Source organism: Lolium perenne, chromosome 6 (genome assembly GCF_019359855.2).
Source record: "Lolium perenne isolate Kyuss_39 chromosome 6, Kyuss_2.0, whole genome shotgun sequence".
Taxonomy (NCBI): Eukaryota; Viridiplantae; Streptophyta; class Magnoliopsida; order Poales; family Poaceae; genus Lolium; species Lolium perenne.
In genome coordinates, this window is record NC_067249.2 from 33,109,056 (window position 1) to 33,136,920 (window position 27,865).

Below are 27,865 nucleotides of genomic sequence, written 5' to 3' on the forward strand. Positions count from 1 at the left end.
ATCATCAGGCTGCTTGTCGGGGCCATCAAGGACGACAGTGTCCGAGTCTTGGGTGTCAGCATCCTCAGGTGCAACATGAGTACCAAGGGGCTCACCTGACCCCCTAGCATACCTGCCGGTGGCAAGATCATACGAGAAGGTGGTTTGCATCTACACATAGTTGTTGATGGGCTTGTTCAGAAACTCAACGTCCTTCTGGTGTGCCTATGATTGCAACAGAGAGTCTGTTAGACTTGAAGGAATTGTTAATTGTGATGAAGTGAGATCATGGAGGCACTGAGCTAACCACGACATGACCTTGGTAGTTCTCTTGGGATAGGAGGATGGTGTAGGTATCGTCATCCCATTGGGCATCGCTTACGTCTCTCAGCTTGCTAATGTGGATCCAACGCACCCTCCACTTCCTCAGGTGGTTGTACACATGAGTTCCAGACACCTTAACGCCACAGGAAGGCCTTGGTGCAAGCATTGAGATGGATCTCCTTGAAACTCTTCTCAGTGCGCACTCCGCTCTTGATGATGGAACAAATCTTGTTCAGAACAAAGGTGGACATGTAAGGGAGCCATCTCATGGTCCCCTTCACGTGCACCTTCTTCTGGGCGTTGGCAATCTTGGCTTGAACATTGGCAGAAACGACACTGATGACCCACAAGTATAGGGGATCGCAACAGTCTTTGAGGGAAGTAAAACCCAATTTATTGATTCGACACAAGGGGAGCCAAAGAATATTTGTAAGCCTTAACAGCGGAGTTGTCAATTCAGCTGCACCTGGAAACAGACTTGCTCGCAAGAGTTTATCAGTAGCAACAGTTTTATAGCAGTAGCAATAGTGAAATATCAGCAGCAGTGTAACAAAGACAGCAGTAGTGATTATAGTAAACAGCAGGATTAAAATACTGTAGGCACAGGGATGGATGAACGGGCGTTGCATGGATGAGAGAAACTTATGTAACAATCAAGGTAGGGCATTTGCATATAGTAATAAAACAGTATCCAAGTACTAAACAATCCATATGCATGTGTTCCATATTTAGTCGTACGTGCTCGCAATGAGAAACTTGCACAACATCTTTTGTCCTACCAGCCGGTGGCAGCCGGGCCTCTAGGGAATCTACTAGAAATTAAGGTACTCCTTTTAATAGAGCACCGGAGCAAAGCATTAACACTCCGTGAACACATGTGATCCTCATATCACCGTCTTCCCCTCCGGTTGTCCCAATTTCTGTCACTTTGGGGCCTCGGGTTCCGGACAGCGATATGTGTATACAACTTGCAGGTAAGATCATAAAACAATGAATATCATCATGAAACAATAACATGTTCAGATCTGAGATCATGGCACTCGGGCCCTAGTGACAAGCATTAAGCATAACAAGTTGCAACAATATCATAAAAGTACCAATTACGGAGACTAGGCACTATGCCCTAACAATCTTATGCTATTACATGACCAATCTCATCCAATCCCTACCATCCCCTTCAGCCTACAGCGGGGGGAATTACTCACACATGGATGGGGGAAACATGGCTGGTCGATGGAGAGGCGTCGGTGGTGATGATGGCGATGATCTCATCCAATTCCCCGTCCCAGCGGAGTGCAACAACGGAGTTTCTGGTCCCGAGACGGAGTTTCGCGATGGCGGCGGTGTTCTGGATGTCTTCTCACGATTTCGTCTAACCCCCGTGCGTTTTTAGGTCGAAGCCCTTAAGTAGTCCAGAGGGGAGCACATGGGGCCGCCCGAGGCGTCGCCACCATAGGCCGGCGCGGCCCAGGGGCCTGCCGCACCGCCTGGTGGGGTGGCTGCCTCGTGGCCCTCCTCCTTCTGGTCTTCTGGCTCCGTCCCTCTTCTATGAAAATAGGCCCATTGGAATTAATCCCGGGGATTTTCCTGAAAGTTGAGTTTCTGCACAAAAACGAGACACGAGGGCAATTCTGCTGAAAACAGCGTTAGTCCGTGTTAGTTGTATCCAAAATACACAAATTAGAGGCAAAACAATAGCAAAAGTGTTCGGGAAAGTAGATACGTTTTGGACGTATCAACTCCCCCAAGCTTAGCTTATTGCTTGTCCTCAAGCAATTCAGTTAACAACTGAGTACGATAAAAGAACTTTCACGAACACATTTGCTCATATGATGTAAATATTCTCATGATATGGGCAAGTACTTAAGCAATTCATAATAAGATACATGCAAATAAAGTCATCTAATAGCTATGTCAATCATGGAAAAGGTACCAACAAATTAATAATAAGCATCATGAATCATGTCTATCAGCAAGATTGCAATGTTCATAAAAGGATATGATAAAGTGGTATCTCGCTTGCCCGTATTTGTACAGCAAAACATAAATGCCCGGGCACCTTTGAAGTTCATGGAAAGACTGGAAGTAGAGATTGTCAAAGATAAAAGCATCAAAGTTATACCACAGTTAATCACATTTTGGGACAAGCATATTATACTAAGAATGACAGTTTTGCTCTCAAGAAAGTGCTCAAAGAAAGGATGGTGACTCAATGTAAAAGTAAAAGATTGACCCTTCGCAGAGGGAAGCAGGGATCAACATGCGCTAGAGCTTTTCATTCTTAAAACAGGAGTAAAATTATTTTGAGAGGTGTTTGTTGTTGTCAACGAATGGTAGTGGGCACTCCAACTACCTCGTCAACCAGACTTTCAAGAGCGGCTCCCATGAAGGATGTTATCTCTACCAGCAAGGTAGATCATCCCTCTTCTCTTTTGTTTACACACGTACTTTAGTTTTATTATGGATGACACTCCCCCCAACCTTTGCTTACACAAGCCATGGCTAACCGAATCCTCGGGTGCCTTCCAACATTCACATACCATGGAGGAGTGTCTATTTGCAAATTAAGTTGCTTACTGATAAATCAGGGCAAAACATGTGAAGAGAATTATTAATGAAAGTTAATTAATTGGGGATGTGAACCCCGTTGCCAGCTCTTTTTGCAAAATTATTGGATAAGCGGATGTGCCACTAGTCCATTATGAAAGTCTGTCAGGAGTAAATGACAAGGTCGAAAGATAAACACCACATACTTCCTCATGAGCTATAAAACATCGACACAATTTGAGAAGCATTTTGAAGGTTTAAAGGTAGCACATGAGAATTTACTTGGAATGGTTTGAAATGCCATGCATAGGTATTTATGGTGGACACTTTGGAATAACTTGGTTTTCAGGGGTTTGGAAGCACGAGCAGCGTTCCCGCTCAGTACAAGTGAAGGCTAGCAATAGACTGGGAAGCGACAACCAAGAGAGCAGTAACTGTCATAATCATGCTTGCGGCAAAATAAATTAACGGAGGCATAAAAGTGATACAAGAACTCCGAGGCAAAGTAAATCGTCGAGGCTTAATTGACTTTTGTTCAGTCATATGCATGCATGAGCATGTGCCAAGTCAATTCAAGTGAATTATTCAGAGGAGGATACCACAATGTCATACCTATTTATGAATAAAACAATGCAAGCAAATATCTATGACATGCTACTCATATTAATAAACTGGAGCTAAACATGAGAGATCATGAACTACTAGACTTTCTTAAATGACATATACCTCACATGAACCAACTAATCATGCTCACATGGATCAGTATATGTACAAAAATGAAAACAAATAGAGTTCATACCAGCCTCTCACCACAGTCGAATTGCCGTAGATCGTCATTATTGCCTTTCACTTGTGTAGCTTGAATAATATGGAATGAAAATCAAGCTCCAGCCACCGAAGACCGCTGAACTCCATAATGAAATTTACAAAACCAAATAAGAACAACAAATATTTTTGGTGTTTTCGAATTGGAAACAAGAACAAAAGGAAACAAGCAAACAAAGCAAAATCTTTTTGGATTTTCTTATAGCTAACCAACGATAGCAAATAAAGCAAAATAAAAGCAAGAAACCAAAATAAACAAATGGTAAAGAGAAACAATAGAAATATTTTTGGTCTTTTTGTGTTTTAGTAAAGAAACAAAGCGAAAACAAGAAAATAAAAACTAAAAGAGTCACATAAACACAAAGCAGCAGAAATTCGTCAAACTTAACAGCAGTACAGTAACCGATTTTTAAAAAAATCTTCCGCTGCTCAGCTCGAAAAGTGTTCAACTAATGAAAGTTAGATAATAACCCGGGGAACATGCACAAAAATTGGCTTCGCAAAATATCGTTCTGGCTGTTTTTGAGAATTTTTTTGGGTATCAGTCCAGAATCTGTTTTCAATCAGCACTTTCCCAAATATCATCTCCCTCTTATTAGAAAACCACTTTAAGAAGCTAAACAAGTATGTACAAATATCCAGCAACTATAATATGAAATGAATGAGTGATGCCGGTATACCTCCCCCCAAGCTTAGGCTTTTGGCCTAAGTGGAGATCAACCCCAGCGAGGGTCAGGGTTCCACGCCGGTGGATCATACATGGCGTGGTCATAATAAGGTCCTTGTGCAGAAGAAAAGGGTGAAGGCTCCACATGCCCGAAGTGCTGATGCGAAGAGCTCACTGCATCGGATGACAAGTCGAGGTGTTCCTCGGCCTCCTCCGTGTCGTCCCCTGCATGATGGCCATCCCCCTCTATGTATGCATTCAGTTCATCTTCCGTGACTGACCAATTTTTCCTCGAATCAAGGTTAAACAAAACAGGTGCAGACAATCCTACTAGCCTTTCAGTTTTCTTAGTTGTTCTCCAATTTTTCTTGTAAAATGTTATCTTGTAAGACAGGTTACTCAAATTATACAAATCAGAAACAAAGTCATGTTTAATCATGGAAACAATGTCAAGTTTCTCCATGGAGAGCTGAATATCAAGATGGTGAGGTTCTACACCATGCATAGCTAATAAACGAGAGGCGATGAGACCTCCACAAATTCCTCCCTTCTCACGGTTAGTAGCAAGTCTATAGGCTATCAAAGCACCCAAATTATAAGTCCTATCAACTTGCAATGCAGCATCTAGGAAAACCAAATCCTGGATAGATAACTTATTTGCATTCTTTCTAGCAAGAACGCACTTGGTGATGAAATAAGCAAAGTAACGAATAGCTGGGAGTTGAATACTACTGATTTTACCACTATCTTCTGAGAAGCTTCTCCCTTGACAAATCATCTTGTATAGACTCAAGAGCTCCTGTGGCAGTCCCCTAACCTTCTCGCATGATCCCCATTGTGGCACTCTAATTGCTGCACAAAAATCATCAAAAGGCAAGTTGACTGTTTTATTATAAATTTTGTATCGAACCATGGGGTTAGATTGAGACCAATTGAATTCAAAATCTTGCACCACTGACATGGTCAGTTTTGCATATTGGTAAGGTTCACCAACAACAAAACTTTCCAACCCTGCATTGGAAATCAGATTTTGAACATCTCGCAAGATTCCTGCACTCCTCATAAAATCAACGCATGGGTAGTAAGAGGGGTATACTCCCTCTTCGCGGTGAACTCTCATAACTTCTTGCACCTCCAATTCTTGTTGGTTTAGTTGGTGCCTATTCCACTCCATTTTCTGAATTTTTTCAACAAACATTATAAAAGTTGATTTGGAGACATATAATTGAAGGAAATTACTATAGGAACTTGGTAGAGTACTAAGCATGCATCAAAACTAATTTTTACAACTTAGAACAAGCATGCAAGCTCACTAAACATGTTACCTACAGCAGCAAAATATTCAAGATATACTCAGCCAAACAAAATTCTATTTGGATAATCGAAGGAGTCACATACCGGAGAGCAAATGTGCCAAATTTCAGACAGAAATCTGGGCTGAGCAAAGAGATCGAAGAATCCCGAGTTCTTGAGCAAAAACGCGAGTGAGAGAAAGTTGGTACAAGTTTTTTCAGAAGAGAGAGTAGAATGGGAGGAAGAGATGAGTAAGTGGGGCAAGGAGGGGCCCACACCACAGGGTGGCGCGCCCCCCTCCTTGGTCGCGCCGGCACATGGGGGCAGCCCTGGGGTGTATCTCTTCGAAAAATAAGACCAACGGTATAATTTTTGTAAATTTTTGAAAATTTTGAAAAATGCACATTTCTGGGTGTTAAAATTATTATTACAGGGCAGAAAAAGATTTTGAAATCTCTAAACAACTAAAGCACCTTGCAAATCAAGTAGTGCTACAGCGAATAAAACAAGTGGAGGAAGAAAGAAATGTTGTTTAGTTCCTCTATGCATATAAAATATATTTGTTAACAAGGTTGATCAAGTCTTGCCACCAAATAAATTTTACATAACATAAGAAGAATTAAACCTCAAATCAATCATGTTACCTTGTATTGTATTGATATGGATCCAATCATAATATTTTGATATCCTTCTTTTGAAGGAGATATGCCCTAGAGGCAATAATAAAGTGGTTATTATTTATATCTTTATGTTTATGATAAATGTTTATATATCATGCTATAATTGTATTAACCGAAACATTAGTACATGTGTGATATGTAGACAAACAAGAAGTCCATAGTATGCCTCTTAAACTAGCTTGTTGATTAATGGATGATTAGTTTCATAATCATGAACATTGGATGTTATTAATAACAAGGTTATATCATTATATGAATGATGTAATGGACACACCCAATTAAGCGTAGCATAAGATCTCGTCATTAAGTTATTTGCTATAAGCTTTCGATACATAGTTACCTAGTCCTTATGACCATGAGATCATGTAAATCACTTATACCGGAAAGGTACTTTGATTACACCAAACAACACTGCGTAAATGGGTGGCTATAAAGGTGGGATTAAGTATCTGGAAAGTATGAGTTGAGGCATATGGATCAACAGTGGGATTTGTCCATCCCGATGACGGATAGATATACTCTGGGCCCTCTCGGTGGAATGTCGTCTAATGTCTTGCAAGCATATGAATGAGTTCATAAGAGACCACATACCACAGTACGAGTAAAGAGTACTTGTCAGGAGACGAGGTTGAACAAGGTATAGAGTGATACCGAAGATCAAACCTTGGACAAGTAAAATATCGCGTGACAAAGGGAATTGGTATTATATGTGTATGGTTCATTCGATCACTAAAGTCATCGTTGAATATGTGGGAGCCATTATGGATCTCCAGATCCCGCTATTGGTTATTGGTCGGAGTGAGTACTCAACCATGTCCGCATAGTTCACGAACCGTAGGGTGACACACTTAAAGTTGGATGTTGAAATGGTAGTACTTGAATATGGAATGGAGTTCGAATATTTGTTCGGAGTCCCGGATGAGATCCCGGACATCACGAGGAGTTCCGGAATGGTCCGGAGAATAAGATTCATATATAGGATGTCATTTTATGTGAATTAAAATGTCACGGAAGGTTCTATGGAAGGTTCTAGAAGGTTCTAGAAAAGTCCGGAAGAAACCACCAAGGAAGGTGGAGTCCACATGGGACTCCACCTCCATGGCCGGCCAACCCTAGTGGGGGAGGAGTCCCAAGTGGACTCCCCCTTAGGGGGCCGGCCACCCCCCCATATGGGAGGTGGAACTCCCACCTCTAGTGGGAGTCCTAGCTTGGCTAGGTTTCGCCTCCATATGGAAGGATTTGGTTTCGGGTCTTATTCGAAGACTTGGAGTCCAACACTTGGGGTTCCACCTATATAATGAGGGGCCAAGGGAGGGGGCCGACCACCCCAAGACCACAAGCTGGCCGCCCCATTGAAGTGGCCGGCCACCCCCTCCCAAACCCTAGCCGCCCCCCTCTCCTCCATATCTTCCGCGTAGCTTTAGCGAAGCTCCGCCGGAGTTCTCCACCGCCACCGACACCACGCCGTCGTGCTGTCGGATTCAAGAGGAGCTACTACTTCCGCTGCCCGCTGGAACGGGAGGTGGACGTCGTCTTCATCAACAACCGAACGTGTGACCGAGTACGGAGGTGCTGCCCGTTCGTGGCGCCGGAACCGATCGTGATCAAGATCTTCTACGCGCTTTTGCAAGCGGCAAGTGAACGTCTACCGCAGCAACAAGAGCCTCCTCTTGTAGGCTTTGGAATCTCTTCAAGGGTGAGACTCGATAAACCCCTCATTGCTACCGTCTTCTAGATTGCATCTTGGCTTGGATTGCGTGTTCGCGGTAGGAAATTTTTTGTTTTCTATGCAACGAATCCCTACATCTTTAGGCTCACATGTTGGACAATCAATAACTCCCACTTTGATAGTTCTCACATTAGAAATTGTATGAACTCCACATACTTTATCAATCCTCTTGGGAAAATAAACAGTATGCTCCTTGTCATCAACATTGAAAGTAACTTTTCCATTATTGCAATCAATAACAGCCCCTGCGGTGTTAAGAAAAGGTCTCCCAAGAATAATAGACATATTATCATCTTCAGGCATTTCCAACACAACAAAATCAGTTAATATTAAGCAGTTATTAGTAACTTGAACAGGAACATCCTCACATATACCAACATGAATAGCAGTAGATTTATCAGCCATTTGCAAATATATATCAGTTGGTATCAACTTATCTAAATAAAGTCTCTTATAAAGAGAAAAAGGCATAACACTAACACCTGCTCCCAAATCACATAGAGCAGTTCTAACATAATTATTCTTGATGGAACAAGGAATAGTCGGTATACCTGGGTCGCCCAAATTTTCTTTGGAACTTTGCCATTGAAAGAGTAATTAGCAAGCATAGTGGAAATCTCCTCATTAGGAATTTTCCTTTTGTTAGAGACAATATCTTTCATATACTTTGAATAAGGAGGCAATTTAATAGCATCAGTCAAAGGGATTTGTAAGAACAAAGGTTTCATCCAATCACAAAATTTATTATAGTGTTCTTCTTCCTTTGATTTTAGTTTCTTAGCAGGAAAAGGCATTTGCTTTTGAACCCAAGGTTCTCTTTCATTACCATGTTTCTTAGCAATAAAATCTTCTTTAGTATACTTTTTATTTTTAGCATGCTTTTCAGGTTCATCTTCAACCTCTTTTTTATCAGAAGCATCATTCTTATCATTATCTTTATCATGTTCATTACCACTTTCAGTTTCAGCATCAGAAATGGAAATACTATTAGGATCATTAACAGGCTCAGAGGATTCTACAACAGTTTTATGTTTCTTCTTCTTTTTCTTAGAAGGAGCACTAGTTTCAGTTCGTTGAGAATCTTGTTCAACTCTTTTGGGGTGCCCCTCAGGATGTATAGGATCCTGAGTAGAAACACCGCCTCTAGTTGTTACTTCATAAGCATGTTTTTCTTTAGAACTATTTTTTAACAAGTTATTTTGCACTTTAGTGAGTTGATCAATTTGAGTTTGAACCATATGAAAATATTTGACAAGCATCTTAACATCATTGGAGATTCTCTCCACAATATCATGCAATTTACTAATAGCTTGAGAATTTTCCATTAAATGATTCTCTACTCTCATATTAAAATTATCTTGCTTAATAATATAATTATCAAACTCATCTAAGCATTGAGCAGGAGGTTTTGAATAAGGAATATCTTCCCTAGTAAAGCGTTGAAGAGAATGTACCTCAATCATGGATGAAGGGGGAGTTATCTTGCATAAATCTTCTATGGGAGGTAAATTCTTCACATCTTCAGATTTAATACCTTTCTCCTTAAGAGATTTCTTGGCTTCCCTCATATATTCATCATTTAATTTAATCATACCCCTCTTCTTCAATATTGGCATCGGGGTTGGTTCAGGTGCAGTCCAATCATCGTGATTCCGGCCTATTCTAGCCAATAATTCTTCAGCTTCGTCCGGAGTTCTTTTCCTGAAAACACAACCAGCACAACTATCCAGGTATGCCCTAGACTCAATGGTTAGTCCACTATAAAATATATCAAGTAAATCATGCTTTTCCAGATCATGTCCAGGTCGAGCTCTGATAAGAGAGCAAAATCTTGCCCAAGCTTCAGGCAATTTCTCTCCATCTTCCTGGTCAAAACTATAAATTTTCTGCAAAGCAACATGTTGAGCACTAGCAGGAAAGTATTTTCGAAAGAAAACATCAAGCAAACCACTTGGACTATCAATAGAATCAGGAGGCAAACTATTATACCAAGTTTTAGCATCATCCTTTAATGAGAAAGGAAAAAAATTAGCAACAAAATAAGTACGCTTCTTGATATCATCAGAAAACAAGCTACTCAAAGTTGAAAGCTCATTCATGTGTTCTACAACACTTTCTTTTTCAGTACCACAAAAAGGTGTTTTCTCAACAATAGATATATGAGATAAATCAAGAGAAAATTCATAATCCTTTTCCTTAATGTTTATAGGAGATGTGGCAAATTTAGGATCAGGAGACAGTTTATATCTAACAGTATATTGTGCAAGAAGGTTTTTAATTTTACTTGCATCAGTAGTAGCATTGCATTTAACAATAAAATCATCATCAAGTTCCACATAATCTTCATCAAGATCATCACTAGAGTATTCAGACTCAGGTGAATTAACAGGTGTAACAGTATTTTCATTAGGAGTTTCAGTATTTTCAATTTGTCTACATCTAGCAATTGTAGCATCTAGAAAAGATCCTAACGAACCACTATCATCAAGCACAGCAGAAGCATCATCAAAAGTATAAGAATTTTCAGATTCAGCAGAAGTACCAGCATGTGAAGTTTGTGGTGGTGAAACAAGTTGACTTATCATAGATGGTGAATCAAGAGCAGCAGAGGTACTCAGAGTTGTACCTTTTCTTGTAGTGGATGGTAATATGACGACCTTAGTATCGCGAGGTTTACCCATGATGGAGAATTTGCAGCGAACAATATCAATCCAAGTGAACTTGCAAATAAAGTTATGCTCCCCGGTAACGGCGCCAGAAAATAGTCTTGATGACCCACAAGTATAGGGTATCGCAACAGTCTTCGAGGGAAGTAAAACCCAATTTATTGATTCGACACAAGGGGAGCCAAAGAATATTTGTAAGCCTTAACAGCGGAGTTGTCAATTCAGCTGCACCTGGAAACAGACATGCTCGCAAGAGTTTATCAGTAGCAATAGTTTTATAGCAGTAGCAGTAGTGAAATATCAGCAGCAGTGTAACAAAGACAGCAGTAGTGATTATAGTAAACAGCAGGATTAAAATACTATAGGCACAGGGATGGATGAACGGACGTTGCATGGATGAGAGAAACTCATGTAACAATCAAGGTAGGGCATTTGCAAATAGTAATAAAACAGTATCCAAGTACTAAACAATCCATAGGCATGTGTTCCATATTTAGTCGTACGTGTTCGCAATGAGAAACTTGCACAACATCTTTTGTCCTACCAGCCGGTGACAGTCGGGCCTCTAGGGAATCTACTGGAAATTATGGTACTCCTTTTAATAGAGCACCGGAGCAAAGCATTAACACTCTGTGAACACATGTGATCCTCATATCACCGCCTTCCCCTCCGGTTGTCCCAATTTCTGTCACTTTGGGGCCTCGGGTTCCGGACAGCGATATGTGTATACAACTTGCAGGTAAGATCATAAAACAATGAATATCATCATGAAACGATAACATGTTCAGATCTGAGATCATGGCACTCGGGTCCTAGTGACAAGCATTAAGCATAACAAGTTGCAACAATATCATAAAAGTACCAATTACGGACACTAGGCACTATGCCCTAACAATCTTATGCTATTACATGACCAATCTCATCCAATCCCTACCATCCCCTTCAGCCTACAGCGGGGGAATTACTCACACATGGATGGGGGAAACATGGCTGGTCGATGGAGAGGCGTCGGTGGTGATGATGGCGATGATCTCCTCCAATTCCCTGTCCCGGCGGAGTGCCAGAACGGAGTTTCTGGTCCCGAGATGGAGTTTCGCGATGGCGGCGGTGTTCTGGATGTCTTCTCGCGATTTTGTCTAACCCCTGTGCGTTTTTAGGTCGAAGCCCTTAAGTAGTCCAGAGGGGAGCACCTGGGGCCGCCCGAGGCGTCGCCACCATAGGCCGGCGCGGCCCAGGGGCCTGCCGCGCCGCCTGGTGGGGTGGCTGCCTCGTGCCCCCCCTCCTTCTGGTCTTCTGGCTCCGTCCCTCTTCTATGAAAATAGGCCCATTGGAATTAATCCCGTGGATTTTCCTGAAAGTTGAGTTTCTGCACAAAAACGAGACACCAGGGCAATTCTGCTGAAAACAGCGTTAGTCTGTGTTAGTTGTATCCAAAATACACAAATTAGTGGCAAAACAATAGCAAAAGTGTTCGGGAAAGTAGATACGTTTTGGACGTATCAGACACTCATAAAGCTCTAGATTCTTGGGGCTAAAGATACAAGGGAGCTATCTTGGGTGGAGGGTTTGCTCGTGCCTGGCTCTCATCGACACAGAAGGGATCTCGAATTCTGCAAGAGGGACTAGAGACTGGGTGAAATCGTTGCAGAACGAGTCCTACAAACATATGCATATTTTTCGACATAGGGGCAACACCCTAGCCTCGACTACATCAATAGATGCAAACGGGCCTTTCATTTATTGAGAAGTACCAATATATCATTCCGTTATTACAATGATGGATTAGATAAGGTTGAGACATGTATCAACAATAGAAAAATGAGAAGCATCAAAACACTAAACATTTGTGAGTCTAATAAGATGACAGCCCTCCAGTAGCCTAGAATAAGAATTCCCGAGCAAGCATTAACAAGCAGTTGCATCCAATAACCACGTACTCCCACTAATCCTCCAGGAGAATATTAGGCACATAGCTGAATCTACTGCACAACCCGTGGAATAACCTGCAAAAAAATATTCCCTTATGTTTATTGAAAAATATCATTTTGGCTTGTCCAAATAGCCCAATACAATGAAACGCCAATGTGTATCCTGGCTTTATCAATTTTATTTACACCATTCAACTAATTACCAAACATATCAGTAATATTATTAGGAGGCGGAATGTTGTAAGCTAAATAAACCATGCGCAAAATAATTTTGCAAAAGGACAAACAAGAAACAAATGCTGAAGAGTTTCATTAGAATCACAAAAGCAACACTTTTGGTATCCATTCCAATTTAATTTAGCCAGATTATCTTTAGTTAACATCACTGTTTATTTAGAAACAGATGCATGTAAACATTGAAGTGGATTTGAGCATAAACATTGCACATAAACATGGACAGTGAGTGTCGAAGATCCAGTTGTACAACTACACGGAAAGCTAAAACCAACTATTCCTAGCAGCACAAAATGGTGAACAACCAACTCAACATACTAGGGACAAGATCAAGCTCAACCTAGTTGTTCTACAATCACAAAAGGGTCAACATCTTACTCATCTATTTCTAGCATGCCATCAATGCAGCCCGCCAAATCACGCACACTACATCTGTTCAAGATCTAGTACAACAGGAACAATGTAGATCTACCTGGAACCCTACTCGGAGAAGTGGTGACTTACCTTCATCACTGCAAGAGGAGGACGGAGCTAGCTGCCTTAGGGAAAGCATGTACTAGTCTTAACACGAACATCACATCCGCCTTCGATTGTTAGTTTTCCTTTTTTTTACCATGGATTTTATTTTACTAGCAAAACAAAGTTTCTCTTAAAAAAGGAAAATGATATTAATCACCTGGAAGATCAACCCGCCACCAGTCCACCACCCTCTGTCAGCGCGCAGTGGATAAGCGGCCCCCACAGAGACCTCTCCCTCAGCTTGCTACTAAACCCGCCTCCAAGAGTGAGCTCCCCATCCTCGGCCACTACTGCAATATAGAGCACACACTACGTTGTTGGCCTCGCGTTGCTATGACGGCTGGGCCGCATTCGATGTTGAGACAAGGCGCCCCGATGATACTACCGGACGGCACCGCTGCTAGGACAGCCCACCGCCGATGCTACAAGCTCTACTGCAAGTGCCACGAGCTCCAGTAGTCGATGCTAAAACCGGCCGCCGCTGATGCTACGACCAGTCACTGCAGCTGCTACAAGCCCTACTGTCATTGCTGCAAGCGGTGCCGTTGGCGATGCTAAATGTGTATTGCCAGTGTTGAAAGAGGCGGCCACCGATCCTACAAGCCCTACTTGCGAGTTTGATACGTCTCCAACGTATCGATAATTTCTTATGTTCCATGCCACATTATTGATGATATCTACATGTTTTATGCACATTTTATGTCATTATTATGTGTTTTCCGGAACTAACCTATTGACGAGATGCCGAAGGGCCAGTTCCTATTTTCTGCTGTTTTTGGTTTCAGAAATCCTAGTAAGGAAATATTCTCGGAATCGGACGAAATCAACGCCCAGCATCTTAGAATCACCGGAAGCATCCAGAACACCCGAGAGTCGCCAGAGTGGACCCACAGGGGGCCCATGAGGTAGGCCGGCGCGGCCCAGGCCCTGGTCGCGCCGCCTTATGGTGTCGTCGCCTCGTTGACCCTCTGACGCCGCCTCTTCGCCTATAAGAAGCCCCTCGACCTAAAACCTCGAGACGAAAAAGCCACGGGACGAGAAACCTTCCAGAGCCGCCGCCATCGCGAAGCCAAGATCTGGGGGACAGGAGTCTCTGTTCCGGCATGCCGCCGGGACGGGGAAGTGCCCCTGGAAGGCTTCTCCATCGACACCGCTGCCATCTCCACCGCCATCTTCATCAACGCTGCTGTCTCCCATGAGGAGGGAGTAGTTCTCCATCGAGGCTCGGGGCTGTACCGGTAGCTATGTGGTTAATCTCTCTCCTATGTACCTCAATACAATGATCTCATGAGCTGCTTTACATGATTGATATTCATATGAGTTTTGTATCACAATTCATCTATGTGCTACTCTAGTGATGTTATTAAAGTACTCTATTCCTCCTGCATGGTGTAAAGGGGCAGTGTGTGCATCATGTAGTACTTGGCGTAGTTTATGATTGTGATCTCTTGTGGATTATGAAGTTAACTATTACTATGATGGTATTGATGTGATCTATTTGGTTATGTTGATCTATCTTGCACTCTAAGGTTATTTAAACATGAACATTGAATATTGTGGAGCTTGTTAACTCCGGCATTGAGGGTTCGTGTAATCCTACACAATTAGTGGTGTTCATCATCCAACAAGAGGGTGTAGAGTCTAGCATTTATCTATTCTGTTATGTGATCAATGTTGAGAGTGTCCACTAGTGAAAGTATAATCCCTAGGCCTTGTTCCTAAATACTGCTATCGCTGCTTGTTTACTGTTCTACTGTATTTGTACTGTCTGCAATATTACCACCATCAACTACACGCCAGCAAGCACTTTTCTGGCACCGTTACTACTGCTCATACTTATTCATACCACCTGTATTTCACTATCTCTTCGCCGAACTAGTGCACCTATTAGGTGTGTTGGGGACACAAGAGACTTCTTGCTTTGTGGTTGCAGGGTTGCATGAGAGGGATATCTTTGACCTCTTCCTCCCTGAGATCGATAAACCTTGGGTGATCCACTTAAGGGAAACTTGCTGCTGTTCTACAAACCTCTGCTCTTGGAGGCCCAACACTGTCTACAAGAATAGAAGCTCCCGTAGACATCAAGCACTTTTCTGGCGCCGTTGCCGGGGAGGAAAGGTAAAAGGCACTCATACTCCGGTTCCAGGTAACAGTACTTTTCTGGCGCCATTGTGTGTGTGCTCGAAGCTATTTCCTTTAGATCCTGCAATTGCATCTTTTTGTTTCTTGTTTACACTAGTAAGGCATAATGGACAACAATGAGCTTCTTACTCTATTTCCTGATTTAAGACATGGATGGTTTGATCCGAAAATTAAAAAACCCATGGAACATATTAGTATGAACGCTTTGAACACTATTGTTGCTAATGATATGGAAAATTCTAAGCTTGGGGAAGCTGACTTTGATGAGCATGATCTTTTTAGTCCACCAAGCATTGAGGAGAAAATTTACTTTGATGATACTTTACCTCCTATTTATGATGATTATAATGATATTGGTCTTTTAGTACCACCTGTTATGGAGGATAAATTTGATTATGATTACAATATGCTTCCTATATTTGATGATAGCTACTTTGTTGAATTTGCTCCCACTACAACTAATAAAATTGATTATGCTTATGTGGAGAGTAATAATTTTATGCATGAGACTCATGATAAGAATGCTTTATGTGATAGTTATATTGTTGAGTTTGCTCATAATGCTACTGAAAGTTATTATGAGAGAGGAAAATATGGTTGTAGAAATTTTCATGTTACTAAAATGCCTCTCTATGTGCTGAAATTTTTGAAGCTACACTTGTTTTATCTTCCTATGCTTGTCACTTTGTTCTTCATGAATTCATTTGTGTACAAGATTCCTTTTCATAGGAAGCATGTTAGGCTTAAATTTGTTTTGAATTTGCCTCTTGATGCTCTCTTTTGCTTCAAATACTATTTCTTGCGAGTGCATCATTAAAACTGCTGAGCCCATCTTAATGGCTAAAAAGAAAGAACTTCTTGGGAGATAACCCATGTGTTTATTTTGCTACAGTATTTTTGTTTTATATTTGTGTCTTGGAAGTTGTTACTACTGTAGCAACCTCTCCTTATCTTAGTTTTGTGCATTGTTGTGCCAAGTAAAGTCGTTGATAGTAAGGTTCATACTAGATTTGGATTACTGCGCAGAAACAGATTTCTTTGCTGTCACGAATCTGGGCAAAATTCTCTGTAGGTAACTCAGAAAATTATGCCAATTTACGTGAGTGATTCTCAGATATGTACGCAACTTTCATTCAATTTGAGAATTTTTATTTGAGCAAGTCTGGTGCCTCAATAAAATTCGTCATTACGAACTGTTCTGTTTTGACAGATTCTGCCTTTTATTTCGCATTGCCTGTTTTGTTATGTTCGATGGATATTTCGATTCCATTGACTTTCAGCAGCTTTGTGCAATGTCCAGAAGTGTTAAGAATGATTATGTCACCTCTGAACATGTATATTTTGATTGTGCACTAACCCTCTAATGAGTTGTTTTGAGTTTGGTGTGGAGGAAGTTTTCAAGGATCAAGAGAGGGAGATGATACGACATGATCAAGGAGAGTGAAAGCTCTAAGCTTGGGGATGCCCCGGTGGTTCACCCCTGCATATTTCAAGAAGACTCAAGCGTCTAAGCTTGGGGATGCCCAAGGCATCCCCTTCTTCATCGACAAATTATCAGGTTCCTCCCTTGAAACTATATTTTTATTCGGTCACATCTTATGTACTTTACTTGGAGCGTCTGTATGTTTTTGTTTTTGTTTTTGTTTGAATAAATGCATGCTTGTGTGGGAGAGAGACACGCTCCGCTGGTTCGTATGAACACATGTGTTCTTAGCCTTTAATTTTCATGGCGAAGGTTGAAACTGCTTCGTTAAATTGTTATATGGTTGGAAACGGGAAATGCTACATGTAGTAATTGGTAAAATGTCTTGGATAATGTGATACTTGGCAATTGTTGTGCTCATGTTTAAGCTCTTGCATCATATACTTTGCACCTATTAATGAAGAAATACATAGAGCTTGTTAAAATTTGGTTTGCATAATTGGTCTCTCTAAGGTCTAGATAATTTCTAGTAAAGAGTTTGAACAACAAGGAAGATGGGGTAGAGTCTTATAATGTTTACAATATGTCTTTTATGTGAGTTTTGCTGCACCGCTTCATACTTGTGTTTGTTTTAAATAGCCTTGCTAGCCTAAGCCTTGTATCGAGAGGGAATACTTCTCATGCATCCAAATCCTTGAGCCAACCACTATGCCATTTGTGTCCACCCTACCTACCTACTACATGGTATTTCTCCGCCATTCCAAAGTAAATTGCTTGAGTGCTACCTTTAAATTTCTAATTCTCTACCTTTACAATATATAGCTCATGGGACAAATAGCCTAAAAACTATTGTGGTATTGAATATGTACTTATGCACTTTATCTCTTATTAAGTTGCTTGTTGTGCGATAACCATGTTTCTGGGGACGCCATCAACTACTCTTTGTTGAATATCATGTGAGTTGCTATGCATGTCCGTCTTGTCTGAAGTAAGGGAGATTTACCACTAAAATGGTTAGAGCATGCATAATGTTAGAGAAGAACATTGGGCCGCTAACTAAAGCCATGATCCATGGTGGAAGTTTCAGTTTTGGACAAACATCCTCAATCTCATATGAGAAAATTAATTGTTGCTACATGCTTATGCATATAAGAGGAGTCCATTATCTGTTGTCTATGTTGTCCCGGTATGGATGTCTAAGTTGAAAATAATCAATAGCGAGAAATCCGATGCGAGCTTTCTCCTTAGACCTTTGTACAGGCGGCATAGAGGTATCCCTTTGTGACACACTACAGGAGAACATAGCTTTGGTAACACAATCATGTAACAGATGAACAGCTGTGTTACAAGTTAAATTTCTGTAACACCTGATTTGTGTTGCAAGTTTGGTTAGTAACACATCGTAGGTAATTTCTGTAAAGGTGTTACAAGTATATTATTGCAGTAACATGTAATTTGGTGTTACTCTCAACGTGTTACAAATTATAGATTATAGTAACACGGAATGATGTTTTGGTAAGTGTTACAAGTTTCAAATGAAATTCGTAGGCGAGGCGCCGCCCATGTTGTCACCCCTCGTATTCATCCCTGATGGTTTAAGTATTATCACCATCAATTTGCATAAGACCTCAGAGCCTATTATCAGATTCGAGAAGTTGAAAATGGCCCATACCGACATGGATGAAGATTGTCAAGAAGTTGGATCATGAACGTCGAATACTAGTTGAACCTTCTACCAAACCTCGCGGACGCTTCATAACATAGGACTAAGTTGTGATGCAACGAGGCGGCCGTAACTATTCAAACACCATCTTATGTCAATACTTGTTTGTTAGTGTATGATGACTTCGGTATAATACCATCGTACCCGTCATCTACTCATATTGCGTTGAGACTTGAGACTACGAGTGAAAAGATACCCCTACACTGTCATCGTTTGTACAACAACATTATGTAGCTCAAATGCGATTTTAAAAGTACAAAAATTATTATATTTTTAGATTCATGTACACGTTTAGGTCATATACACAAGGTAGTTGAAATAATCTATATGTCAATACAAAAATTATGTTATGAATTTTTTATGGTTTTCCAATGTTTATTTAAGTGTTTTCTTCTTTTTACTCTAACAAAATTCTGAACATAGTATGTCTGGTGGGCCGAACATATAATGCAGGTTCGAGCAGCGGCCAATGGAGGACAAAATATCGATGTGAAAAATTAGCTACTTTTTTTAGGGGAAAATATTAGCTTACTCAGCGAAGAGGAAGCGCGCAGGGAGGTCAAAAATTTCAGTCGCGTACGCGGGGTGTGAAAATTAGTCGGTCCACTAATTTAACCCTGCATCGGCCGCCAAGGTTGTTTAACCCTCCTCATCTCCCACTCCGTGCGCCTCGCGGCCGCCTCGCATCCAAATCTTCTCCGTCTTCACATCGAGGGTCCTCCAACCTATACTCGCATGCTGCCGTCTTGATCTGTCAAAGACGTTGTGTCGCCCTTCTCTCCAAGCAGCTCTCAGCGCCACAAAGCTCTTAATCCTCATCCCATACAGACACGGCGTGGATCTCCAGAGACGGCGCACCGGCGATGCGGATCTCAGCGAGGAAGGCGGCAGCGAGGTGGCGACAACATTCATGGAGTCCCAATAACTCATGGGTGATTCAGATCTCCATCAGATCTTTTGCAGTGAAATACGGTGAGTCCATGTCTATGTTCCTCGTCGTCCATCTGCCCTTGCGTTCCTTTGTTTCATCTCTGATTTCCTCCGATGTTGTCCCTAATGGACATGAGATCGTCGGAATACAGGAGAGCAGGTCGACCGTGCCCCCAAACGCACCGAAGGATTCATCTAGGTGTATCAGGAATTCAGGATCTATGTGCCCTCATTAACGATTAGTCCGCCCCGCGCGCACCTAAGTAGCTAGGTGGGCATGTCTGTTCACCGCAAGTTGCTTATGTATTTCTGTTAGAATATTGGAATTTCATTGACCAAGACGTGGGGATATTACATATTCTGTGGCAATCGGAGGCCATATTAATTACTGGTTGGAGATCTGTAATACCATATTTCACTAACACCACGTGCAGCTGCCATTCCACCAAGTTCGTAGGCCATTTTGTTGTCATTTCGCCATATCTTTTGACTTCAAATTTCGAGTTGCCAGTCGAAGTTAGAATACTTGAAGTTCATATAGGCTCACTAAATCTACTACCACTTGCTTTGTCTTATTCCTGCACAAACGACAAACTGTAGTCTGCTCATGGAAGCTAAGCGTGTAGGCTTCCTCACATCTGCACATCTTTGAATCAATTTACTAGCAGCTATAATTACCAACTCTAGAATGGTCTCTTAATGTATATTGTACCGTTTGAATATTTTTTCTAAAATAAAACAATACTTGAAGCTGTTTGTACTTATTGACGGAAAGCTAGTTTGTGCAAGTATTTACTAGTATATGCATGGTTAGTGTTCTCTCGGTATTTAAGGTTGTTGTATCATTTCTAGGATGTTGCTTCACTGGTTGAAACAATCCCAACTAAACTCAGAAATTCCCCATGACTGTTAGGAAACAAGTTGAAGTTTCTGACTTCTCTGGTTCAGATAAGACGACAACAGTTGAAAAGGTATATACATGCAATCTTTCTATAGACGTTGGTTGTTCCCATAGCTTGTTCTGGACATGCTCCTACATGAACATGCACACCTTTTCTATTTGGAAGCTAACACAAATTTCACTCTTTAATAATTGTATCTATTAGTAATTTCTTAGTTAATACCTTTCTACAAGTTTGTTTGATTTTCTCCGCAATCAGCTACAGTTTGGACACTGATGCTGAACATCATTGTGTTTTCCCTATTTCCATTTTTCTGCGATGTCAGCAGTAAATAAAGTTTACTAGCATCAGCATGTTGGCAGTCTTCAAAATCAAATGCTCCTATTGTAAGGTGTTACTTATGTGCATCTTAATCAATAACATAAACTTGCAGTTTTTATTTTTGAAACTTGTGTATGTATTTTTTATCTATTGTCATGCACATGAAATTGTTATTGCCGTGAGTTCCTAGAAAAAGATTGTTCATCCTTCTAGTTTATTATAAATCTACTCTTTCCGTATGTTTTGAAAGTTAAATTGTGTACTTGTGCTGCTCTAACAAGAAATATTATAATGACGTGAAGGATTGATGGTTTGGTGGCAAGTTTCAAGAGGTGACAAGGATCATAGTTACAATACCATAATCGAATGAGTTGTGTGGACTCGACAATTCTGTGTGGCAAATGAAGCCATTATTCGCTAGAAAATGTAGAAGATATTGTTGTATACGTTGAAGGCTAGATGTCAAGGAAGATGTATACTATGATTAGAAACAGTTTATGTTAATTTTCGTTTAGATTTGGCTCTGTTGTCAATAATGTCCTTTGTTTCCTTTACTTACATCAATGTGCCATTTTGAACCAATAATGTTGGTGTTTATTTATTGTAATGCATATGTATCCTATACTCTTGTATATTTGTAATAAATATCTTAATATATTCAAGTTATGGATGTGTCGTGCTTTAGTTTTTCTCATATTTTAAATGGTTAAACGCCTTGTAAAAATATATTTAATTGAGCATCTGCAATTATTTACTTAAATTAATGTATATTCCATAAATTGGGCACCTAATTGTGTGTTTAATAACAAAAAAATATTACACTATAATGTGTTACTAGGTTAGTTGACAACTAGCTAAGAAAGGTGTTACTAGTTATGTTACTATGGGTACAAAAATATGTTACCGACAATATTCTAGTTCTATTAAAATATGTTACTACCGGTGTTACTATATTTACAAAAATGTGTTACCAGCGCATCCGGTAACACATCATATGCATGTTACTACAATGTAAATTGTAACACTATTTTTAGCGAATGGTAACAATTATTATGTGTGACTAGGGACACTACTTAGTAACACGGCCTAATGGAACACATTTCAAAATCTGTTACTACATGGCCTAGTAACCTGTTTTGAACATGTAGTAACACAAGACTGTGTTACCAAAGCTCTGTCCTGTTGTAGTGACACTTGGTTAAAACATATGCATTGCGATGATAATCCAGGTAATCCGAGCTAATTAGGACAAGGTGCGGGCACTATTAGTATACTATGCATGAGGCTTGTAACTTGTAAGATATAATTTACATAACACATGTGCTTTATTACTACCGTTGACAAAATTGTTTCTTGTTTTCAAAATCAAAGCTCTAGCACAAATATAGCAATCGATGCTTTCCTCTTTGAAGGACCTTTCTTCTACTTTTATGTTGAGTCAGTTCACCTATTTCTCTCCACCTCAAGAAGCAAACACTTGTGTGAACTGCGCATTGATTCCTACATACTTGCATATTGCACTTGTTATATTACTTTACATTGACAACTATCCATGAGATATACATGTTACAAGTTAAAAGCAACCGCTGAAACTTAATCTTCCATTGTGTTGCTTCAATACCTTTACTTTGAATTATTGCTTTATGAGTTAACTCTTATGCAAGACTTATTGATGCTTGTCTTGAAAGTACTATTCATGAAAAGTCTTTGCTATATGGTTCATTTGTTTACTCATGTCATTTACCATTGTCTTGGATTGCTGCATTCATTACATATGCTTACAATAGTATGATCAAGTTTATGATGGCATGTCACTCCAGAAATTATCTTTGTTATCGTTTACCTGCTCGGGACGAGCAGAAACTAAGCTTGGGGATGCTAATACGTCTCCGACGTATCGATAATTTCTTATGTTCCATGCCACATTATTGATGATATCTACATGTTTTATGCACATTTTATGTCATTATTATGCGTTTTCCGGAACTAACCTATTGACGAGATGTCGAAGGGCCAGTTCCTGTTTTCTGCTGTTTTTGGTTTCAGAAATCCTAGTAAGGAAATATTCTCGGAATCGGACGAAATCAACGCCCAGCATCTTAGAATCACCGGAAGCATCCAGAACACCCGAGAGTCGCCAGAGTGGACCCACAGGGGGCCCAGGAGGTAGGCCGGCGCGGCCCAGGCCCTGGCCGCGCCGCCTTATGGTGTCGTCGCCTCGTTGACCCTCTGACGCCGCCTCTTCGCCTATAAGAAGCCCCTCGACCTAAAACCTCGAGACGAAAAAGCCACGGGACGAGAAACCTTCCAGAGCCGCCGCCATCGCGAAGCCAAGATCTGGGGGACAGGAGTCTCTGTTCCGGCACGCCGCCGGGACGGGGAAGTGCCCCTGGAAGGCTTCTCCATCGACACCGCTGCCATCTCCACCGCCATCTTCATCAACGCTGCTGTCTCCCATGAGGAGGGAGTAGTTCTCCATCGAGGCTCGGGGCTGTACCGGTAGCTATGTGGTTAATCTCTCTCCTATGTACCTCAATACAATGATCTCATGAGCTGCTTTACATGATTGAGATTCATATGAGTTTTGTATCACAATTCATCTATGTGCTACTCTAGTGATGTTATTAAAGTACTCTATTCCTCCTGCATGGTGTAAAGGGGCAGTGTGTGCATCATGTAGTACTTGGCGTAGTTTATGATTGTGATCTCTTGTGGATTATGAAGTTAACTATTACTATGATGGTATTGATGTGATCTATTTGGTTATGTTGATCTATCTTGCACTCTAAGGTTATTTAAACATGAACATTGAATATTGTGGAGCTTGTTAACTCCGGCATTGAGGGTTCGTGTAATCCTACGCAATTAGTGGTGTTCATCATCCAACAAGAGGGTGTAGAGTCTAGCATTTATCTATTCTGTTATGTGATCAATGTTGAGAGTGTCCACTAGTGAAAGTATAATCCCTAGGCCTTGTTCCTAAATACTGCTATCGCTGCTTGTTTATTGTTCTACTGCATTTGTACTGTCTGCAATATTACCACCATCAACTACACGCCAGCAAGCACTTTTCTGGCACCGTTACTACTTCTCATACTTATTCATACCACCTGTATTTCACTATCTCTTCGCCGAACTAGTGCACCTATTAGGTGTGTTGGGGACACAAGAGACTTCTTGCTTTGTGGTTGCAGGGTTGCATGAGAGGGATATCTTTGACCTCTTCCTCCCTGAGATCGATAAACCTTGGGTGATCCACTTAAGGGAAACTTGCTGCTGTTCTATAAACCTCTGCTCTTGGAGGCCCAACACTGTCTACAAGAATAGAAGCTCCCGTAGACATCAGAGTTCTACAAGCGGTCGGGGTTAGAGCTTGTTTTCTCCTACGATGGTCGTGTCTCATGCAAAGCCATGGGGATAGGGATTGGATGCCTATGCTACAAATGAGGTTCCTGTCGGCGGGGCTCACGACCGAAGGAGTTCCGTCGTCTATGTCTGGGGAGCAGCAGTGAGGGTGAGGGTCTGGCTGCTACAAGCGGTCGCGAATTCTGGGATGGCCGAGGGGCCTATGTATTTTGCAGGGATGGAGCAGGTCTGAAATTTCAACAACATGCAGCGCCAATAGCTATAATGAGGATGAATACTTTTCTGCGGTGGGAGATGACGTGAGTTATTACATCAGACGGGGGGGGGGGGGGGGGATCGTGTTTTCCGACGCCGCAGGACGCGTTGGCCTTTAGAAAAACAAGGCTCGCGTGGGATTAGGGCATCTCCACCGGGGTGATGTAAATGGACGTTGAGCGACATTTGCGACCACGCGGGCGAAAAATGCCATCATCCTAACGCATAGTGACCGGGCTATCCGCGGAGACGCAAACGCGGCCAAAATTTGCGTCTCGGTGGAAGCTCCGCGTGACCACTTGCTAGTCCCACGGGCCCACTTGCCAGTATGCGCGAAGCCTGTTTCGAGTGCATCGCTTTGGCGGTCTTCGCTTCCGCGTCTGCGCCGCAGTCTTCGCCATCAATGGCGTCGCCTCGCCTTCTGCATGCGCACCAGGCATGGCGGGCGACGACTGGACTTCTGCTCCGCCATCAATGGCATCGTGTCTCGCGCGTGCCCAACCTTTTAAAGGTGATCGACATCGTTCCTGCTATCGCCCACACCACCAACGCCTCTGCTCCCACCCTCACCACCGCACGCTGCCACATCACCATGGAGAAGAAGAAGCACGACTCCGAGGCATCCGCCAGCGGCATCAAGAAGGGGATGTGGCCGAACATGGTCCTGCTTCCCATCGACCTAGCACGACTCATGCACAACAACTGGATGTCGTGCCACCACTGAGGGGGGGGGGGGGCGTGCACCTATCTGGCGGCTCAGCTGCCCCTGGGTGCTTGTCCCACCGGTGCCTCATCACGAGCCGGCGAGGATCGCTGAGATCCGGCGCAGGCAGCAGTACCTACCGGCGGACCTCTGTGCCGATCCTGCCTTCGGCGTGGACTCCAATGTATGGCACACCTGGCGCGAGACCGGGACGGATCCGAGGAGGAAGGCGGGATCCCTCAATGACTGAGACTTCCCGCTTTACCGGCCTCTAGCGCGCACCCTACTGCGCCTCCTCGTCGAACACGGCAACCGGCTCCTCCCGCGCCTTCCCAGGATGACGACGCGCTGGCCTACCACAACGAGGAGGCCAAGGACAACTCAGATGACTTCATCGATCGGCTGCGTCTTCCACGAGTGGTAGACGGCCATGACGGAGGGTCAGAAGTTCAAACTGCCGGCGACGATGACCAACGATGAGATCGCGAGGCTCGGATCCTCGTGTCGGAGGTGGAATGACCGGTGTGTCCGCCGCTGCCCCAGTACGCCACCGACATCATGCCGGCATGCCTCACCCGCCGCCGCCTCCACCTCCGTCGTTCAACCTGACTGCTCCACCTCCACCTCCACCACCGGTAGCACCGACGTATGTTCCGCCGTCTGCCAACTGGCCGTGGGAAATACCGGATTTCTTCGTGCTCGATGACGATGGCGAGGAGTAGGCTCGGGTAGCATGCGGTACATACGCCCTCTAGTTTTATTATTTTTATTTTTCTTTATTCACTATGTAAATTAAGTTTCTCTTAAAGAATGCAAAACCCTAAAAAAATTACGTCGTGCCACCGGGGACATCAACTAAAAAAACGCGCGATCAAATTCGACTATTTAGACCGACGCAAACGGGTGAGCGCGACCACTTTGAGCGTGCGATTTTCGTAGCTCCCGTTGGAGATTGCTCTTATGACCTAGCCGAGGTGGTGACAAGTCGACATCTGTTCCTGTACTCACGGCAAAGCAACCGACCTAGAGCCCACCGAGGCGGCACTCCACCTCCGCCTATATATACCTTCTCCACCGCGTCCATATATAACCACCCCGATTCGAAAATCCTCCTCCTCCCGTTCCTCTCTCTCCGCTCGAGGCCTCGCTCGCTCGCCGTCCCAGATCCGAACAGCCTCGCCCTCCGAACGCCGGCGCGCGCACGCGGTAAGAGCCAGCCTGACTCCCCGCGGTTCGATCCGTGCGCTTTTTTAGGCGGGGGATTTTCTTGGGTTGCTGCGGGGCGGAGGCGGGGGAACCCGGGCTTAATTCGCCCGCCGGAGTCGGTGGGTGGCGAGATGCGCGACCCATATGCATCTAGGATTCTAGGGTTCGTCTCTCTTTGCGAATCAGGGCCGTAGGGACGTCGGCGATCGAGGTGAGGCGGCGGGTGTTGATCGATTAATTCAACAGGCAGGAGCGAACTGTCCAAATCCGTGCGTGCGATCGGTACCAGGGTGGTGAGGGCATCTTACTGAAACTGTTCGTGGTGCTCTCAACTCTGATACCGTGGCAGGGAAAGGGATAATGGCCGCCGCCTTCGAGATGTACCGGCGGTCCGCCATCGGAATGAGTCTCACGGAGACGCTGGACGAGATGGTCTTCAGCGGCGCGCTCACCCCCGAGCTCGCCATCCGGGTCCTCCTGCAGTTCGATGAGGTACCAACGCTAACTGACAAAACCCTATATAAACATGGTGATGAGTCCCATTGTCTTGATCACCTTGCGTTGTTTGTAGTCCATGAGCGCCGCGCTGGAGAAGAAGGTGACGAGCAGGGCCTTCTTCAAGGTACCCATCTCTACTCATGATCTCCTACGCATAGAGGTCTCAAGGGAATGCTGAGATACACATATATATTGTCTGCAAATTAAGTTGTAGCATCGCTACTGATTTTCCTGTGCCTTATAGTTGATGTTGAAATATATATATGACAACTTATTTACTTCGAAGTAGAAGAATTATTACTTGCCATGTCATTTTTAAGTCGTTTTAGGACATTACATTCATTTAGATTGCTTCTAAATCCATACTTACATGAAGTAAATAATTTTCCATCCATCCATCGATTGCATTTAGATCGATGATGCTCCCCCTCATTGTCTCCCAGCAGGGCAGTCTGCGCACCTACAATTACTGCGACAACGTCTGGACTTTCAACCTCAGAGACGTCATGTTTAGGAACGAGGAGATGTCGGAGAAAATCCCCAAGCTCAAGATCGTGGCCTGCGATTCCAGTTTGGTCAAGCCTAAGCCTCCACAACAGTAGTAACTTGTCTGATGTCTGGATTACATGGATAAAATAGCAATTCTTCACGTGTTCAAGTGCATTCTTTTTTCAAGGACAGGCAACCAAATTGGTTGTTGTCATCGCAATATGGTTGAAAAAGGAGTTTTTACAAGAATTGTATTACACACGGCCTTGCCGTTTGCTTACAGAATTTAATCTACTCCTCTCGGATGCCCCGCTTCCTTTTCTGCTGCATCCCATAACTTTTTAAAGTGAAGACCTTAAACCGGCTGCAAAACAAGAGTTTAACAACCACCAATTCAGCTTACAAACACACACGCAAGCACCGACAATCAAAGTTCACAAGCACGTCATAGGCAACTACATATAGCTAGAGGAACAAAAGGATCAACTGTCTTCTCTCGTCCTCGCATTAGCAGTC

At 42.7% G+C, this 27,865-nt stretch overlaps 1 protein-coding gene and 1 long non-coding RNA gene across 4 annotated transcripts; both read left to right on the forward strand.

Moving 5' to 3' along the window:
- The first annotated feature begins 19,255 nt into the window (after positions 1-19,255).
- LOC127308374 (uncharacterized) lies at positions 19,256-21,489 on the forward strand. Of its 2 annotated transcripts, none has more exons than XR_011746634.1 (3): positions 19,256-19,651; positions 20,462-20,580; positions 21,135-21,489. It is a non-coding gene; the product is annotated as an uncharacterized lncRNA (long non-coding RNA). The 2 variants fall into 2 exon arrangements; XR_007856465.2 differs by having other exon boundaries at positions 19,258-19,651; positions 20,523-20,580.
- Positions 21,490-26,243: 4,754 nt separating this feature from the next.
- LOC127309738 (transcription initiation factor IIA subunit 2) lies at positions 26,244-27,651 on the forward strand. 2 transcript variants are annotated; one of them, XM_051340474.2, is made up of 4 exons: positions 26,244-26,362; positions 26,712-26,854; positions 26,934-26,984; positions 27,304-27,651. In XM_051340474.2, exons 2-4 carry the CDS (start codon positions 26,723-26,725, stop codon positions 27,460-27,462), a joined length of 342 nt encoding a protein of 113 aa, XP_051196434.1. In that variant the 5' UTR covers positions 26,244-26,362; positions 26,712-26,722; the 3' UTR covers positions 27,463-27,651. The 2 variants fall into 2 exon arrangements, with proteins under 2 accessions (XP_051196434.1, XP_051196435.1); XM_051340475.2 differs by having other exon boundaries at positions 27,307-27,651.
- Positions 27,652-27,865: the final 214 nt, after the last annotated feature.